Here is a 19296-nt window from a genome sequence, read left to right on the forward strand (position 1 = left end):
GTGGGCATTATAATTTTGTCCCTTTCACGATCTTACTCTCTGGTGGCCATCAAGACTCGGGCAGAGTGATCACCTGTTTCCTTTTGAACTGTTTGTCTCTATGACTATAATCATCCCTTTACACTGATGGAACTCAAACTGGCCCTTCATCGGTCTGACAGTACATAGGTTGGACCTGATGATGTACACTATGACATGCTGCACTATCTATCTCTTGATTCTTTTGCTATTCTTTTGATTGTTTTTAACCAAATCTGACAGGAGAATGTTTTTACTGATGCCAGGCACCAGGCTATTGTCCTACCTTTCTCTAAGCCTGGGAAGGATCCCAAGACTCCTTCAAAGTACTGTCCAGTTGCTTTGATGAGCTGGTTCTGTAAGACCTTAGAGAGGATGGATACTGCTCGTGTTATTTGGTTCCTTGAATTAAACAACTTCCTTTCACCCACCTAGTATGGGTTCTGACTACAGCGTTCCATCATGGACCACCTGATTGAACTTGAAACATCAATCAGAGAAACCTTTCTCAAACAGCAACATCTTGTATCAATATTCTTTGACATTGAGAAGGCTTATGATACAATATAGAGGTATGGCATTTTGCAAGACCTCCATATATATATAGGTTACATGGCTATTTGCCTGTTTTTATTTAAAAAATTTTAATGGACAGGAGATTGCAAGTTGGTGTGGGTTTGACACTTTTCTGTTCTTTTCTACAGGAACGTGGAGTCCCTCAATATAAAAATTAATGTCATCACTGAACAACTCACTCTCACTGTTGCAAATAGGTTCTACGTCAATGACTTTCACATCTCATGTTAGTCTTCAAACAGGAGGTATATTGAACAGCAGTTACAGACTGCTCTTAATCGTTTACTGAAGTGGACCACAGTAAATGGCTTTAACTTCTCTCTCTCTAAAACCGTTTGCATGCACTTTTGCCACCAATGGGGTATTCACCCTGATCCTGAACTCTGTATCAGTGAAGTTGTGCTGCCTGTGGTCATTGAGACAAAGTTCTTGGAGCTTATCTTTGACTGTAAGCTGACCTTTATACCACACATCAAGCATCTATGGGTCAAATGTACAAAAGCACTGATCATCTTCCGTGTCCTTTCTTCCACCACTTGGGGAGCAGATCGATGTTCTGTGTTAAAGATATATTGTGCTCTTATTTGATCGAAACTCGTCTATGGATTACTGGTCTATGGCTCTGCCAGACCCTCAGCCATAAAGATGCTGGACCCCATTCATCACCAAGGACTTTGGCTCCACACTGGGGCTTTCAGCACTTCCCCAGTTCAGAACTTATACATAGAGTCTCATGAACCTTCTTTGCACCTCTGCTGTTTGCAACTGTCTTTACTGTATGCTTTGAAACTTCGTTCCTTTCCAAAGCATCCCACCTGGGGTTGTGTTTTCCTTTCTCGGTGGGCCATACTTTTTCAGAACAGATGGTCTGTCATTGCTTCTTTTGTCCTTTGTATCCAGGTGCAGTTGGATGAGTTGGATCTGTCCTTGGATAACATTGCTGTATTGACTGGTCACCTCATCCCACCATGGTTTCTTACAGTCCTCATTTGTGACCTATCTTTAAGTCATCTGAGAAAAGCAGATACTCCCAATTGGAAATACTGTCTGCTATCTGCTGAACATCTTTTGAACCATCCTTCCATTCCTATTTATATAGATGGTTGCAAATCAGGTGACTGTGTGGTATCTGTCAATTTTTTTTGTGGTTTGGTGGTTGCATGCAGAATCCCCTCTACAGCTTCTGTGTTCACTGCTGAACTGTATGCCATTTCACTTGCCCTGGATCACATAGAAGCTAAGCAGTACTCAGACTGCACTATTTATACTGTCTTGCTTTGTACTCTACTGGCCCTGGAATTGCTTCATGTTGGTTCACACCCTGTTCTCACCAATATTCAAAACTGACTGGCCCATTGCTCTTTAACATCTACTTCTATCCAGTTTTTCTGTATACTGGGCCATGTTGGTATTGGCGGGAACCAGCTCGCCTATACTGCAGCTAAATCTCTCTGCTCTGGCACTATCACTGCTGTGCTTGTTCCTTACATGGACTATGGCCCTGTATTGAAGGCTTGGATTCATGCCAGTTGGCAGTCGACTTGGAGTGAGCAACTCGAAAACAAGCTTTTCTAAATAAAACCCTATATTGGACTTTGGTCATCTTGCTTCCTTTAGGATTGGAAAGAGGAACTTGTTCTGACAAGACTAGACATTGGTCACACTTTCTTAACTCATCGTTTTCTTTTATCTGGAACTGATGCACCAATGTGTAGTCTGTGTAACACTCAGATCATAATAAGCCACATTTCACTTTCTTGCCATCGTTACGACTCTCAAGGACGGCACCATTTTAAACATGTTCTGTCCCAAGGATTGTCTATAATGTTAGACAGTTTTCTTGGTGATGGTGACACTGTCCACCTTGGTAATGTTTTTAGTTTTTTAAAGGGCATTAATCTTTTTAATGCCATTTAAGTTTCTTAATTTGTACATTGGACAGTTTTTAATGTGATTCCATTTTAAGATTCACAGTCCATCTAGTTAAATTTGAAATTAGAAATTGGCCATAACGTTAAATAACTTGAAACCAGGACTGAAAGAGTCAACTTGATGTGACTAATGCTGCTATTTGAACTACCTGTTAGTCATCCTGGCATGTTATTAAAATTGTGCTACAGGTCTTTTGAAACTTTTATTACTTTTTGAAAATGGCCATAACGTCAAATAACTTGGAAACAAGACTGGAAAGGCCAACTTCAGGTGACTGATGGTGATTTTTGTACTTACCTGTTAGTCGTCCTGGCGAGTTATGATAATTACAGTTATGCCACAGAAAGTCCTTTATAACTTGTATTACTGTAGTTTTTCTCTTAATTTTGTAGACTAGATGTAAACATTAGTTTTATGCTATCTATGTTTTTTAAACTTTGTTTTGTTTTACCTTTATCTCCTTTTATGAATTTTACTAAATTTACTTTAATTTAAACTTTTTACCAGATGTTTGGCCCAGATAGCCTAGCTGCTTTGTGCCATAAAACACCAAACCAACCAACCAACCTAGGTTCACAAGAATGTATAAATTAACTTTGTTTTGTTTTTGAAGTATGGAAGAACTCTAGATTAATTGATATGTGTTGTCTTTTTAAGTGTAGATTTGTATTTATTTTATGCAAAAGTTACTATTATATTACAATTATAAATTTGAACCTTCCCATTTATGATGACTATCAAACTAAGAATTGCTCTGTTTCATTTATACATTCTAGTTACTGGAAAGCTGTATGCATAAACTTTCTTTTTATTTTTAATTTTGAACAAGTAAAGTGCATCTCTTCTTCATTACTTTTATTATTATTATGTTTTATTGAATGTCAAACCAAGGTATGAATAGTCCTTCACATGACGTGTAGAGTCATTATACCACTAACTGTAATCACATTTTCTGATAATTTGCACTAGGTTTTATCTTTAACACAAAATGGATTGATATGCATAGAATAAAAAAAGGTATTGGTGACTTATAGAATGCAGTGCAGGAAATAATACCCATGGAATCTTAGTGTGATAAAAATTTGACTAAGAGGTAACTTATCAGGTCTTGTTGGCTTCCTATGTCTGAAATTAATTATGCAAAGGCATTTATATATTTTGATGGGGGTCCTGTGGTAGGGTGTTTGAACTCAAGAGATGTATTCTTATAGTTTTTTGATAAAAAATGTATTTTAGTGAGTTAATTAGTATCTTTTGCAGCTGCAAAAAAGATGGTACAGTTACTACATATGGTAAAGCATGACTAGTGGGAGAGGTGGGTGAAATGTGAAAAGTTTATAAAGATAATTGTGTTTACCTCCAATCTTTTCACACTGAAAAAACCAAACACTTTTACTGTTCTGAAATCAACAATATGATTAACATTGCATCTGCTGGTATTGTGAAGTGGATTTTAGTTTTAAAAGTTAGACCATCCCTATTTCAGTTTCATTTAAAATTTTTTCAACGCTTGGGTACATCATGCAGTGTAAAGATGATGCCACCTGAACATCTTGTTAACCTTGCATTTTATGTTCATTCCTGTTTAATCCAGCAAACCTGTCATAACCTAGTTTTCTCTGCTAAAATTTATGCACAGCTCAGATAGCTTATTGTGTAGTTTCATGCTTAATAACAATTGGACAGAGGCCTTTCTGATTTTTTTTTCTGTAGTAGTTTGGTTAGAGTTGTATAAATTTTATTTTTTACAAGACACTTATTTGGCTTGTCAGGCATATAATGTTTCAAAATTATGTTATTTTATCATGCTTATTTCATGAAGCTTGAATTTGTATTATATTTAGATAAGTTGAGTATGTTTGTATGTTCTTTTGGCAGTGCTTGTTGGCTGTTTACATCATATCAATTAGCAAATTTCAATGATATCAAGTATGCTTTAGCAGAATTGTGGGTCACAAGAACTGTCTTCTTGACTGTTTATTTTCATAGCAACCTGTGGAGCAGCAAAAGGTGTTGCTTAGGAGTGTATTTATATTTATTTATCTTGAATTCTTTCTGGATCTCAGGTTTTGTTTAGTCATTTCACATTGTTTATTAACAACTGAATTTTTAGCTTTTCCTACTTAGTTCTTTTGTCCTTTCCAAATAAGCTGATCCTTGAAAAGAGATCCAAGAACCAGTAGCATTACCAGGACTACTGGCTAATGGGGTTAGAACTCTAAACTATCCAGCTGTCCAAAATATAAACTGTTCTCATCAGTATTAATTTATAAATCCTTACTACAAGCATAATAAATATGCAGACCAATGTGTGTGAGTTCTAAGCTAAGACATATATTTTGTTTTTAAGTACCAGTAGAAAAAATGAAAGGGTAATATTTAACATTAACTTTAAAATGAAAAAGTCAGTAAGTGTTATTGGATGTTATATCTTTAACTGATTAGGCTGAAGTAATCTTATCAGACTGCTTCAATTTATTGCTTTTTACTGTGAAAGAAATATATTTTAACTTGTACCACCAAAGGAACTGATAATTCTCAGTCAAATGTAGGTGAGGCCATAACCTCAAGATATCAACTGAATTACCAATGATGGACACAGCTGTTGATATATATTTTTTTTATTATAATAATATCTCTGTGAAGAGAACAGGTGTTATCTCCTAGAGATTTGAAATTTGCAAATATGCAGAATAAGGAATACACTCGGTATAAATTCTATTATTTTATAAAAAGGTAGAAACACATGGTAAAATTAATATACCATAATATTTCCCTTTTATTTTTTTCTTAATGAATTTTAGAAATTTAATTCTGTGGATAAATTTCATGTGTATTTCTCATAGTGTAGTATGGTGTGTCATACTGATTGTAAGAAACATTTGTAAGTGATCATTAATGGGGATGGCTTGTACTTTTTGAATAGCTCAATGTTAGCCAGAGGTTTTGAGCTAAACTCCCAGACCTAGAGTTTCTTTTTACTTAAAGCTTAATGTTAAATATTTTTCTTTCATTGCTTACTAGTGAATATCAAAAACGTAATGTAACTCTAGGGATAGACTTGTGGTGTGAAGGGCTGTGCTGTGTGTTAAATTAACCCTTTCTTGAATGGTTAGACATTTTAAATGACCTTTAAAAGCATGAAGCTCTTTGTACTACAACTTTGAATTTACCAAGTATATCTTCATGAAATGTAGTAAGCTGTTGGTAAGCCTGTGGTCAGTCATTTGATGTAAAGAATTTCTTGATGTTTTTCCAATTTGAAGTTTAGGAAGATTGGATTGGTAAGTTTGTTTACCTATGAAAATACTTGGTGGATTCAGGTGCCTTCATGATGGAGAGAGTGCAGTTTATCCTAAAATGAATTCAGTCATGGAAAAGTGAAAAGAAGTATTGGTGATCATCAATTCAGGCCATGTCCTGGTATATATTAACTGCTTCTTAATTTATTTACAAAGATAAGTGTATTTCCAACATATGATATGTGATGGCAAGTAAAACTAACATCAGTTAGATGTTTTTGTAAATGCCTTTCACACTTGTGGGTAGGCCTCACTTTCAAGTAATTGGAGGCATCAGGAAGTACCACCCACAACCTAACTAATAGTGGTCCTTACCATAGAGCCAGAGGAGCCATAGATTGTGTGTTGAGATGATTCTGCAGTGTTCAGTGTGCCAGCTGTCTGTCCAGTCCTACTCATAGTGGATCAGTCTTCCTTGAAATTGAAGAAATAGATCAAGTCTAAAAAATAAAAAAGATCCAGGTCCAAGGGTGAAACAGGGGAGCACTTGTATTTCTTCAGCCAGTAAACTTTTTCTGGAAAGATTATCATGTCACTTGTTCCTGTAGCACTTTACCACAGCTTTGATGCCAAAGGCCATCTGTCCTGTTAGAAGGTCCCTCCATGGAACTGGCAATTTTGCTTTCAACTCTAGGGCTAACTAACCAAGTAATGTCTTCATTTTGTACCAACACGTTGTCCTCAACATCGTTGATGGCAATCCCTCAAGTGCAGAATTCCCACAGTCGTGGGAAATCCTGGAAAAGTAATTTTCCTTGAAAGTAACAAAAATGGACAAAAGTGAAAAGTGAGGGGATTTCAGTGCAGGCATCACATCAAGTTGACATACTTTTAGAATCATGATTAAGGCTGTCTTCCAGTTTACATATTTCTACAAATTTAGGTTCAAATCCATAATATCAGACTTATTTTGTTCTTGTGATACTCATGCAATCAGTAACTACTGTGTGAATGTCAGTTCTGGACAACCATATTGAAAATTCTCTTGTATAAAACTAGATGGCTGAAAGGATGTAACAGTTCTTGTTGCCATAGCTATAATAATAGCCCTTTGTTTACAAGGTGCCTTTAGGTGTTTACTGTACATATACTTTGGTAATGGTGTTCATAGATTTTGGCATGGTGGTGTAAGGATTTGATCTTGAAGTGTATCATCTAGTTCTTAATCTTAAAATTTATTGTGTAGGTAGCATATAATTCAGGTGTTCCTGAAGGTCAGTTTAGTTATTTTCTGCCTGATGATCTTCATGAAAAATCACAGAAAAGGAAGTTGCTCTTTCTTAAGTGTGTGTGTAATGGGATGTGCCTGTAACATGAGGTATCACTGCATTAGATCATCATATTTATCTCAATGGAGATGTGAACAAAGAACAATGGAGAACATCTTCATTCAGAGGTGAAATTTATATTGGTTTCAAAATTAGGGATGATGAAATCAGTGTATGGTTACGAGTGATGTCTGGGGATAATTATAATGAAAAGAGTGTTGGACTGACAGGCTAGTGTATGTATAGATTTTATTGCTTCTTTTTTATCCTGTTTACTTCAGAGGCATTCTACAGTTCCCAAAGCCTTCTGTAATACTTCTCTTATGCCAAAAATTCTTGCCTTACATTGCCTTAAAAGTACCATTTTTTTATCAGTGAGCCCTTGCTCTTTTAATGTTCTCTGTACATTATTGTCATACATATTGTTCAATAAATGTCAGTTATGAGCATTTTGGGAGGATAACTCAGAGTATATTTCAAAAGAAGTGAAGGACAATATTTATAAAGCATATTGCAATTTATGCAATAAAACGTTTGATATGATAACATTGGAATAACTTCTGTCAAAAGTCATCTGAAAGGGAAAAACTTGCAAGTCACTGAACCCATTGATATCTTCATTCAAGTCCCATGCTGAAACAACAGTACATCTGTGGATTTACAGTGCTAAAATCAGGGGTTTGATTCCCCTTGGTGGATACAGCAGATATCCCGATGTGGCTTTGCTATAAGAAAAACACACACAAACTCATCTTCATTCAGACCAAAATTCAACAGCGTTTTTGTTACATCAGAGTCAGCCAAATCAGCTCGTAGTGTTGGGCCATCTCGCCCATCAGACAGTAGTTCTTTCTGGACAGCTGGTAAGTGTACAGTTACAACTGTGGCAATGCGAGGGTCCTTGAAAATTGCCAATATAACCAAGGCAAAAGTTATTTGGGCACTGAAGGTAGTAATGAGCCACTATTCGTTTAATTTCTGTCATAATTTTTCATGGTTTTTGGTACTTGTTTTCCTGATATCAACATTGTACAAAATTGCATGTGGAGTTACAAAATGTGCTTGTTTGGCATGTTTTAACCTATGTACATATTTTCATGACCATTTAGTGAATAAGTTCAGAACTGCCAAGCTCTGTTCAATGTCCTTTGGTGAATGCTTGAACAGAATCTCTGAAAATGAACAGTTGGACATAATATTCAAATATTTGAAAAAGGATACTGATGAAGTGGCTGTAAGGTATCTTGGAGCAGTTCTTTAGTAATATTACTACTGCTGACCTAATGGAGCACTTGAAACAATGTACAGCCCAACTGGATCCAAATTGTTGAATACAGATATCAATAGGTGGCCCAAATGTTAACAGGATATTGTATTAGAACCTTGTGCAAGAATGCTTGACCCAGGAACTACCAGTGCTTTTAAATGTCAGAAGCTGTGGACTCCACATTGTGTATAATGAAGGATCCAAAATGGGACCCAGTGAAACTGACACCTGTTAAACTTTTCCACAGAGTAGTCAGAATAGTTTCTGATAACCGACTGAGAATAGCAAAGTTGGAGTTCTTCATCTCTGTAACCAAACAGCTACAGTTTTTTTTTTCAATTTCCTGGTAGATACTCGTATAGTAATATTCTTGGAAGAATATTGAAAGATCTTTTTACAAGTCCAATAAGCCATTTCATAAAGAAGGATCTCTCTGAGAAAGCAGATACATCAATTGATTATTGAAGAGAAGTTTATGTCAAGTGTTTGAACTTTGTTTTCTGCAGTTGAGATTAAAGTACACATCTTTTTATTTTTTTTGGTTTTGACAGCTAAACTAATAAAGGAGTGTCCACTAAAGGACCTTCTGCTGCAATATCTGCTTTTAAGCAAATAATGATGTTAAAATGCCATTGCCAGTAACAAGTATTTAAGTGGATTAATATCTGGATGCTATAAAACTGTAAGACCATTTACTGAACTACATGAAGTAGCCAATGTAGCTGGAGGAGAAAGTGTTTTACCTCTAAAAGGATCTGGCAAAAACAGAGAAGAGTCTTGTGAGAGCCAGATATATTATCCACCAAATCACCATAGCATATAGAATGTCCAAAGCTGCATTACAGAATTTGTTGTAAATGCTCCTTCAGCATTAGATGAGTAGCTTCATCTACCATCTGAAGTATAAATATAATGAATTTTTGTATGTAGATAGTGTTGTATAATTTTTTTTTTACATTTTTTAGTTTATCTTCATACAGGGTATCTATGAAGATTTAAAGATTTTATTTGTACAGTGTATATTCCTCAGATTTAATTTTTCATTTTAAATATTGTCAGATGTTCAGCTATGTTGTGTTTGGCAATTGTCAATTAAAGGCTTTCACTTGCATGTTTTTAATAGTATAAATATATAATGTTTTATTGAGTTTAGGATTCTAGTACAGTAGTGTCTGGGACTCATTAGCAGTAAATTTGAAAACATTTAATGAACAGCACTCACTGTACTTGTTTTAAAAATAATATATATATATTAGATACTAGTTAAATGTGTGTACAACAAATTTTTTACTCTATAGATGATCATTGGCATATTGTGAACACTATAGTTCTGTTCGTTTTTTCAAAACTCCACTTAGGCCAATTCAGTTGCTTTAGTCAAATTATTTTTCTTTATTACTATTGCTTAACTATTCAAGCATAGACTTACACTTAGTTAGGGTACTATGGTTGCATACTATACTTCTAAAATCGTCTGCTCTTTTTCATAGTTAGGCCTACTTCCAGTAAATGTCTCTTTCTTGTCAAAGCCTACACAGACAGGCTCAATTGCTTTAAAACTCTCTTTGGCAAAATAAATTATTTTTATCTTTTTCAAGAAAGTTGGTCTCATTGTAATATATATCAACCATTAGGCCTATATTGTTAGGCCTTTCTTTCCTGTCTGAATGTCTCTTTTATGCAACTTATACTATTTATGTTTATTTCTAAATCATTTACTCACTATATCTGCATAAAATTTTTTGATGTCTAAATGTTAAATAGTCTCAAAAACACAGAGTTACAAACAGTGTACAATGCTTACTAATTTATGTAACTAAACTTACTTTAAAGTAATTGCTTCCAACTTTATTGTTATGAACAAAACTAAACAGTCATAAAATGTTCTCTCCCAAAATAAATTAATGAATAATATCTACACTGAACCATGTTTTATTTCATGACCTATGTTTTATATGTTTAATACTGAAATCATATGTTTCTACAAGTTACATTTTTACTTTGTGTTTTTGAAGCGTGTATCAATTTTATCCTCCTAAAGGGGATACATGACAACTATTTATAGGTTTAAGCTTAAAGGCTTTTAATTTTTAGTGTTATTTCTAGTCTCTGCATTCAATATTTTATAGTGTATTTTATTTTAGTAATTATTGTTAGCTGCCCCTTCTTGAAGGGGACAAGTTCTTTTGTTGAAGGTAATTATTTTATGTATCTTGTTATTGTAGAGTTTTTCATTATATTTAATTTTGTTATTAAAAGTTTCTTATTTTTACTTGTAATTACTACTAAAGTGAATAGTAAGTTTCATTACAGGGTATTTACATATATTTTTAATGCAAGTATAGATTTTGAGAACAACCATCCTAGAGGTAGTGGATGAGCTGTAAATAAATCATACCTTGTATTCAAGGGTTGTTTGTTTTTTTTCACAAATACTTGTTGCATGGCAAATGGTTTCACCGGGTTTAAGATATTTTTAATTTATTTAATTTATTGAAAAACCTCAAAATTAAAGTTTAGTTTAGTGTGGTTGATTTGGATAGTATTTTAATTATTGATGGTCTGATCAGCCTGGAAAAAATGGGGAAGGACATATTTACTGTGTTTTCTATCTGCTAAGCTGATGTGTAGTAAAAGATTTTTAATTGTACTTTTTATCCTTTTCTTTTTGTTTCAAGTAAGTTATTGAACTTTCTCTTTCACTAGAATACATAGTGTTTTTGTAATTGACTGTTATCCTTGTTCTTTTGCAAGAGAAGTAACATGTAATGAGGTTTAAAATATGATTGCTTTTCTTAACAGTGAATTAAATATTCACCACACTCTTTGTGCACATGACACTACTGGTACATGACCAATTGTTGGATGTGAAAAAAGAACTTCATATTTTAACAAACTTTCAGAATTAGGTTTTGTACAATTCATTTGTAACAATGGACATATGCCTGTCAGTATTTATTTCATGTTAGATTATGGGTGTTCTGTGGTACTTACTGCATTAAATCTCTTGATACATGTATCATGTTAGATTAAAGTTATCTGTAGTGTGTAGTGGTATATACAAAAATTCACCATAATGTTTTTAAAGTTCAGGTATATTTCAGAAACTTGCTTATCTTTTTGCAAGTTGAGTTCTCAGAAATAGCATAATAATTTCTGAAGGATTGAAAGAATATCTAGTCGCTGTGTAACAGCATTCACCAAAATTAGGTGTAGGTTGATGTCCAATAAGTGATAGGGTAACATATAAATAAAATTTCTCAAGTGCCTTATTTTATTAGGTATTTTTCTTGTTAATTATAACTTTTCCTTTTCTGTTCTTATGTTTCTATATTTTTTTAATTGAGTGCTTGTTATATTTTGGTTTAAAAACAAATGTTCATTTTTCATATTAGATACCTTTGAAGGATTTGACACAAAAGTACTTGAGGTAAGTACATTTCTATTAATAATGGAACTCTTGACACAGTGTACATCTTTTCCTTTAAGTGTGGTACAATATTTATGCTGATATATTGTGTTACATTCTTAGTTTTAACTATGAGTGTATTGAAGTCATTTATTTAATATTGTAAATAGAATAATGTGTTAGGTAGGTATTTAACACACTTGTTTTTGTTTCTGAATGAGGGTTGTAAGTTGAAAAGATAGATATATTTATATGTTTATATATTTCAGTAATCTCCAAAAGATTGGTTAGCATTTAACTACAATAATGGAAACTTAAATTATTGGTGTAAAGCTGTTGTATTTCCATACTTTGTTGCATGTGTGTGAATGGTCATTTCAATGAAAATTAACTCTGTGTTGGATAATAGTTACATACATGTTCATAATTTTCTGTTGATTGTTAAATTTTTGTCATCTATGTAAGTAAAGGGTAGGTGATACTTTTTCAAAATTAAAATATTGTAAATTATTTCTATTTCTCAGTTTTTAAAATAACTGAGTTTCTTTTTATTAACAGAAAATGTAACTAAATAGCTTACTTGTCTATGGAACAATAGTAAACATATGATAAAGTTACAGAGTGTAGGGCACTGTCATTTTACATATCAGTGCTTTTTAAATGAAAAATTGAGTCACTAAGTATTTACTTTTAAACTGCATTTTGTGTCACGATTCAAATGTATTTTTAGATTTTATTCTTTTTGTTAAATTTAATTGACTTATTTTCCAGAGCATTATAGAATTGAATGATGTTTTTTATATATTTGACAGTGGTTTCAATTTGTAATTATATAGATGAAGACTGTATTTAACATGAAAGCAAACTTTGGTCGAACAAGAAGAATGAGTGTTCTGTGTGTTACAGGAAACAAGAATGGACTAGCTGGTATGTGGGCATGAGAAATTTTGATCTTATATTTTGTGGTGTAAAATGTTCAAACTCGCAAATCAACAAGATTTTAAAACTATGGTCAAAGTGAAATCTGACTTGTACTGTATTTTATTAATTAGGCATATCTAATCAGCATAAAGATTTTACTTTTCAACACAGCAGCATAAATATTTTACTTTTCAGCACAGCATTTAGTTTTTTGTACTACATATAGATAGCATTTCACATAAAACTTTAGTTATCTTAATTTCAGCTCAACTAATGGGTTCTGGTATCAGTTGAAAGGTTGTCCATAGCAAAGTAGAGATGATTCATGATGATAAGAAACCAACTTGAAGTAAAAATGTATTCTGAAGATGACTGGTATGGGTATTAAAACTTTAATTAAAATCAAGTACAGAACAAACTTTTGACATTCTTAGGTCATCTTCAGGTTAACAAAGAGAGTGTGCAACTGACCATTGCTGGGTGTCTTAGGGATGAGAGTATAAACAGGTACAAGATTGTAGGGGCATTGCAGTTATATTAATTAATTAATAATCTAACATCTATCTGCAATGCTCCCTACATTTTCATATCCCGTTTACACACTCGTCCCTAAGACGTGCCCAGCAATAGTTATGTTTCATCCTGGAGTTGTTCCTTATTCTTCAGCAGGTGTTTACTCCATGTGTTTGAATGACAAAGGTAAATATAACAGATCCTTACTTTCAAACTGTAATATCCCACACCTCCATGTGTTACATTGCTTTGTCCATAAAAGTTATCTTTATCAATTCTATGCTCTGCTGTTTGGTCTGGCTTCACCATTGTATGCATATTGTCAGCTGGTCAGGGCTTTTGCTCAACTCATTCATTCTTGTTGTCTGTGGTTACACTATTTATATGGATGACTGGCCACTTTTAGCTCCATCTCGACAAATGTCTGAAATGCACATACCATGACTTCTTTGAAATGCATCTCGTATAGGTTGACTTGTCAAGCTGGAGAAATTTCTTTCATTTCTGACCCAATTTCTTATCTACATGCAAGTCTTTTTCAACACCTATTTCAATTGAACCTAGTGTTCTCTATTTCAGTTTAGGTTGATAGTGTTATTAATTCCCAAAGCCTAATCCTATTCTTCTCTTACTAGACACAAGATTTTTTTTTTTTTTGAGGCCTTGGGTTCCCATATAAGCCCTTATTCCCTTTGGTCATTCTCACATCTACACCCTTCAATGGATGTTACATGATCAATAGAATCTTGCTCAAGATCCCCTGAATACAGTTATCTTACTTCCTCCCTCACTACAAGTCAATTTAGCATGGTGGCTTAACAAAGACAACACTACAAGTTGCATCATTTTACAAAGGATTCTTTGTCAGGTTGAAGAGAGATTGTAGATTCTTATGAAGTTGCAGGTATTTTAAGAATACCAGCTCTGCACTTCAATATTCCAGATGTTCTTGACATTTGTTGAGCTATGGATCATTTCATTTCTTTAGTACATAACAAATTTGTTATGATATATTCTGACAATTTAACCATTGTTTCTTGTGCAACTCTGTAAGGGAGCACTGTGTCACCTGTGTTCTGTTTTTGAACACTAGAGCTCCTATTCTTGGCCCATTTTAATCACACAATTGTACTAGAGTATCATATCCTGGGTACTCTGGACCTCGTTTTGGATCAGTTATCTTGACCAAATAAGATTCTCTAAAGGGAGTGGTCCCCAAATTCCTAGTTATTTTGGTGGTTGTTCTGGCAGTGGAGTATTCTACTTCTAGATATATGTGCTACCCACCTCAATTCCAAGCTATCCTTCTTTTGATTTCTGGTTCCACATCTTTTGGTTTTGGCACCAGATGCCTGCAGTCAGGATTGGTCTAACTTTTACCTTTATATCTATCCTTCTTCCCATCTCTTTCTTTGAGTTTTATCCATTGTACAAATACGTTTGTGTCAAATAATCCTCATTTCACGTTTCTAGTCTGCTCATCTTTGGTTTCTATTCCTCAGCCTACTTTGGTCATTATCTCCATTATCTATTACTTTCTGCTGCTTCCTGCTTAGAAAACACAGAGAATCTTGTCATTCTACAATACTACACTCTGGTTTTATTTTATTCTGGTGTGGAATTTGTCTAGCCATTGTGAGGCAATCTGTACTCTTCACCCATGTATCATCCCTTCTTTCTCATTCAATCTGTCCCTCATTCTTAATGGTGTGTAACAAAAAATGGTGTGTTTTGTGCCACTGGTTTCTGAACCATGGTTACCTCCCTTCCTGTCCCAGTGTTCCTGGTTGATTGACAGAAGTTTTTGTGTATCTACCATTGTTGATTATCAGGTAACCTTATCCAGTACCTTCCATTTTCTCATTCCTGTAGAGTGTATTTCTTTTATTTTTTCCTTCTTGTTCTGCTCCTTTTTTTCCTTCATCCATCTTGTCCTATACCCCTTCCTGATTGGGGACTTCTGTGTAGTTTTCTATGCTGTTACCCAATCTTTTGGACTCTTGGCTACCTGTTTCTTATACTGCTTGTCCTTAAAGACCTATTTTTGCTCATTTTTTCCCTTGTTACTTTTACCACTAACGTTTCATGTATCACTTACAACCATATCTATGTTCTCTTGCATTTAGATTCCATCTTTTTCTCAAAATGTCAGTTGCTTGCAAAGGTGACATTATTATTCACACCTATTTATCTCATATTTCCCATCACATTCCTGCTCCAGTCTGGATCATCTTCTATGTCCTTTTTGTGCTCTCAGGTGCTATATTGACTGCAATGGCTTCCTTCCGTGGCTCAAATTCACATTTTTTTATCCATTGGAACCCTTCTTCTACCTGAGATCTTTCCTTTGTCACATTGATGGGTGGGATTTGACAACTTATAAGGTTGGATTATTCTTCTTTATCTCTCAGGTCACAACATCTTTTCTAGATATCCTTGTCCTAGCTGTCTGTTTTTATTGCCCATTGGAAATAATCATCTAGGCTTGTGTGTGGATCACATTGTACACCTTCATCTCACATTACCTTTATCATGAGGTTATTACATTCCACTCGATATTCACATTGATAGCGTATCAATCATGAGGCTGTTATATTCCAACTGATATTCACATAGATAGTGTATCAATCATAAGGTTGTTACAGTATACTCTATTCACATAGATAATGTAATGTTGTTATATGCCAGGATATCTTGCTCTTATGTTGCCATCTTCTACACTTTGGTTCAACCGTGAATGGGTAAGTATTTTTCTATTTCTTTAATTTCATTCCAGGGGCACTTTTTACATATTGGATCCCACTATGTGGTGAGTGGTTTCTTGTCCAGGTATATTAATACATAAATCTGCACTGTATGGCCTTTATAGTTTATAATGTTGAAGTTGAGTGTTTCTTAAGACCATTAGAGGTTCCTTGCAGTGTTTTGTGTCATAAACTTGTGGATAGTTATGAGTAAAGCAGTGTCACGATGCATGTCCATCTCTCTGATCTTGGTTGAAAAAATTGTGACCAGCCTGTTTTTAAAAATAGATTTGTAGTTATCCATTGCATTTTCTACATTGTTGTGTTTCCTTCAAACTTTCTACTGCATTGTTCCTCCCCCTATTTGGGTGGCATATAGGAGTTCTTGTCATTTTTCTAGCTGTGGTGGTGGACTGTGGTGACACCCTCATGAGTGTGCTCAATTCCATTCAATCGAGAAAAGAGTGATTAATGATGCTTAATCAGTGTAGATGGTGTAAATCTTCCTGCCACAGACTGGAAGACGTGTACCTGACATTACCTGGTCTGGACTGGACATGATCCACTGAATACATTTCTCATTTCCTGCTTTGGATTCTTTATCTTATCACTGCCTGGATATCAGTTTCTGGATGGTCTGGGTATTAGAGCCAGACCAGCCAACATAAATCCTAACATGTAGGAGGCCCTTGTCCTATCATGGACTGGGTGATAAATTCCCAATTCTACCAAAATTTGAATTTAAGTGAACAACCAAATTGCATTTCCCCTTTTAAGTGTTGCCTGGATGTGGACTGAACCTGTTTTTCCATGGAACATGAGACAAACACCTGATGCTGCCTTATTTTGGACTGGAATTGGTCCACTGATTATGATCTTATGCACTCTAACCACTCTGTACCTTTTGGCATGGACAAGTATGTATTCAATGTTCTTCATTATACTATATATATTATATCAATGGGTGAAGAATATACCTGGTACAGTTGTGGTTTGTTCTCTTATGTGTGTTCTTCTACAAAGAGATGTCACACTCTATGGGCTATCTTCAGAAGCTTTCTTAAAAGTACTCCCTTGTGTAAATTTGTACTGGTCTCTCCACCACTTCAGTGAAGGATTCTAGCTATTACATGAGAGGATGTAAGGTATTGTATCAGATGTTATTATCTGCCTATACTAAAAATACATTTCAACTCACACTTCCCACTCTTCCTTTCTACTTCTGGTGTTTCCTTTTCTTTGCATAATTTTATATGAAGGTTGGGAGTCAGCTTGCTTTATTTGTATGCTATGATGCAACTGTCCAATATGTGGGGTAGATGGGAATATCAAGGACTATGGTGAATGTAAAATAGCATTTATAGAGGATAGCATTGAATGAGCAAAGCTATTATGTCAAAGTAGGTAAGTATCTATTGGAAACATATTGTCAGTGCAGGAAAATAGTAACTTGTGATTACTTGGATAATGGAAATTATAAAAATAATTATAATTACAAACCCTAATTTTATTTAGTTTATTTTTTTATGAGTCATGACACCAATTAAGCTGACCATAACTGAATTGAATGACAATAGTAATGAAAAATCATGTTTTAAATATTTCAATTAGGGGGGTGTTAGAATAATCAGAAACACTTGTTTCAATTACTTCATTATTTTTGTGACATTTACCATTGTCATTTTGATCAGTCTTATATAAACAAAACATTAAAATAATGCTATAGTAAGTGCATCTTTATGTAATTTGACAGACGATTTAGTAAACATTACAAGTTTACTGGACACAAAAAATAAAATTATTAATATAGTATTTTTACTGAAGATTTATATGTAAATTTATGAAGCCTTTACTGAGTCATCCTGAGTGAAAAGTGATTGTCATACTGATAATAAAAATACTTCTTTTTACCTTACAATTTTCATATATCATTCACATAACCTCTGACACTTCCAAAATAAATATCAAATATTTTTTCTTTGTGATGATGAGAAACCCACTTGAAGTAAAAATGTATCTCTAGATAGCTGGTGTGGGTATTAACACTTTTACTAATAAAGCAGAGAACAATGTTTTGTCCTTCTTAGGTCATTTTCAGGTTAACCTGAGATACAAGGTTTTTTTTTTATCTTAAAACTGTACTGTATCTCTTATTATCTCTGTCCTAACACTAACTGTAGCAAAGGTTGAAATAAAATGAAAAATTATTGTGTTTTTTTCTAGAGTGACTCAGATTGTTACAGGCAAATACAGTTATTTTAAAGAGCCCTAGTTTCACATCTGGTGTTCTTAACTTTACTATTTTATAAACTGTGTCTAACTATGGTAACAAAATAATAATCTCCCATCAAGAACTTGGGTAAACGAACTATCATATTATATCATGCAATGGCATTCTGCATGTATTCCTTCAAGATAAATTTTTTATTTAATTTTGCCATTTACAATTTCTTGCTTAATATAGTAAGTTTTTGATTTTTTGCCTTATAATTAATTACTTTGTTAAAAATATATAGTAATGAGTAAAAATGCATAAAAATCAAGAAATTTACATTTATTGTTTTGGCTGAGATTTTCTGTATTCAGGTATATTTTTATATCGTTAGTTTTTCTCATGGTGTTGGATGTCCAAAATAATAGTTTGTATAGGTTTCAAATATGCATTTTGGAACACAAAAACAATCTTTGGCACTAGAATAGAATGTTTCAAAACTTGTTTCATTTATCTAGTGTTCAAAATATAAATATTTAAAAAAAACATTCCATTGTACTTGAAACAAGATCTCTTAGTGATGTATTAGCTTTCATTGCAAAATCAAAACAGACAATTGTCTGAATAAACCTTTATATGCAATAAGGTGTTTATCTGCATAAAAGTAGTGCTAAGTTGTTTAAATGACCTTATTAACAATTAAAAATACTTATTAAGAACTTTCATTAAAATTTTCTAAATTTATGCTTTATTTAATGCATTCTTATATTTATCACAGAATATATTTTTTAGTAATTTTTATAGAGTTTTTGTATCAAATCCATTAAATATTACTTTTTGCATCAGTATTTGAATATCAGTGATAAAATGTTGTTTATTATATATGTAAAAATGGCTCATTTGGGTTGAGAAAATATTTTATGTAGAGGAGCGAACAATGTTTCGACCTTCTTCGGTCATCGTCAGGTTCACAAAGAAAGAAAGAGGTAACTGACCGGAAGCTGACCACATGTTTGAAAGGGGTTGTGTAACTGAGTGTTGGAATGTAGAGGACGGTGTTAGATGTTTGAATATATAATTTTATATTATTTATTTTATCATCTTTAATATAAATATAAAGGTGTTCCTTTGTAT

At 33.7% G+C, this 19296-nt stretch overlaps 1 protein-coding gene across 1 annotated transcript in view; it reads left to right on the plus strand.

The window, feature by feature from the left end:
• mRpS5 (mitochondrial ribosomal protein S5) overlaps positions 1-19296 on the plus strand; it is a 38955-nt gene that overhangs the window by 7758 nt on the left and 11901 nt on the right. The window contains exons 5-6 of the mRNA XM_076450181.1: positions 11759-11793; positions 12609-12699. Coding sequence (XP_076306296.1) covers positions 11759-11793; positions 12609-12699 — 126 coding nt within the window. The remainder of the gene's footprint in view (positions 1-11758; positions 11794-12608; positions 12700-19296) is intronic.

Source organism: Tachypleus tridentatus, chromosome 8 (genome assembly GCF_004210375.1).
Source record: "Tachypleus tridentatus isolate NWPU-2018 chromosome 8, ASM421037v1, whole genome shotgun sequence".
Lineage (NCBI taxonomy): Eukaryota > Metazoa > Arthropoda > Merostomata > Xiphosura > Limulidae > Tachypleus > Tachypleus tridentatus.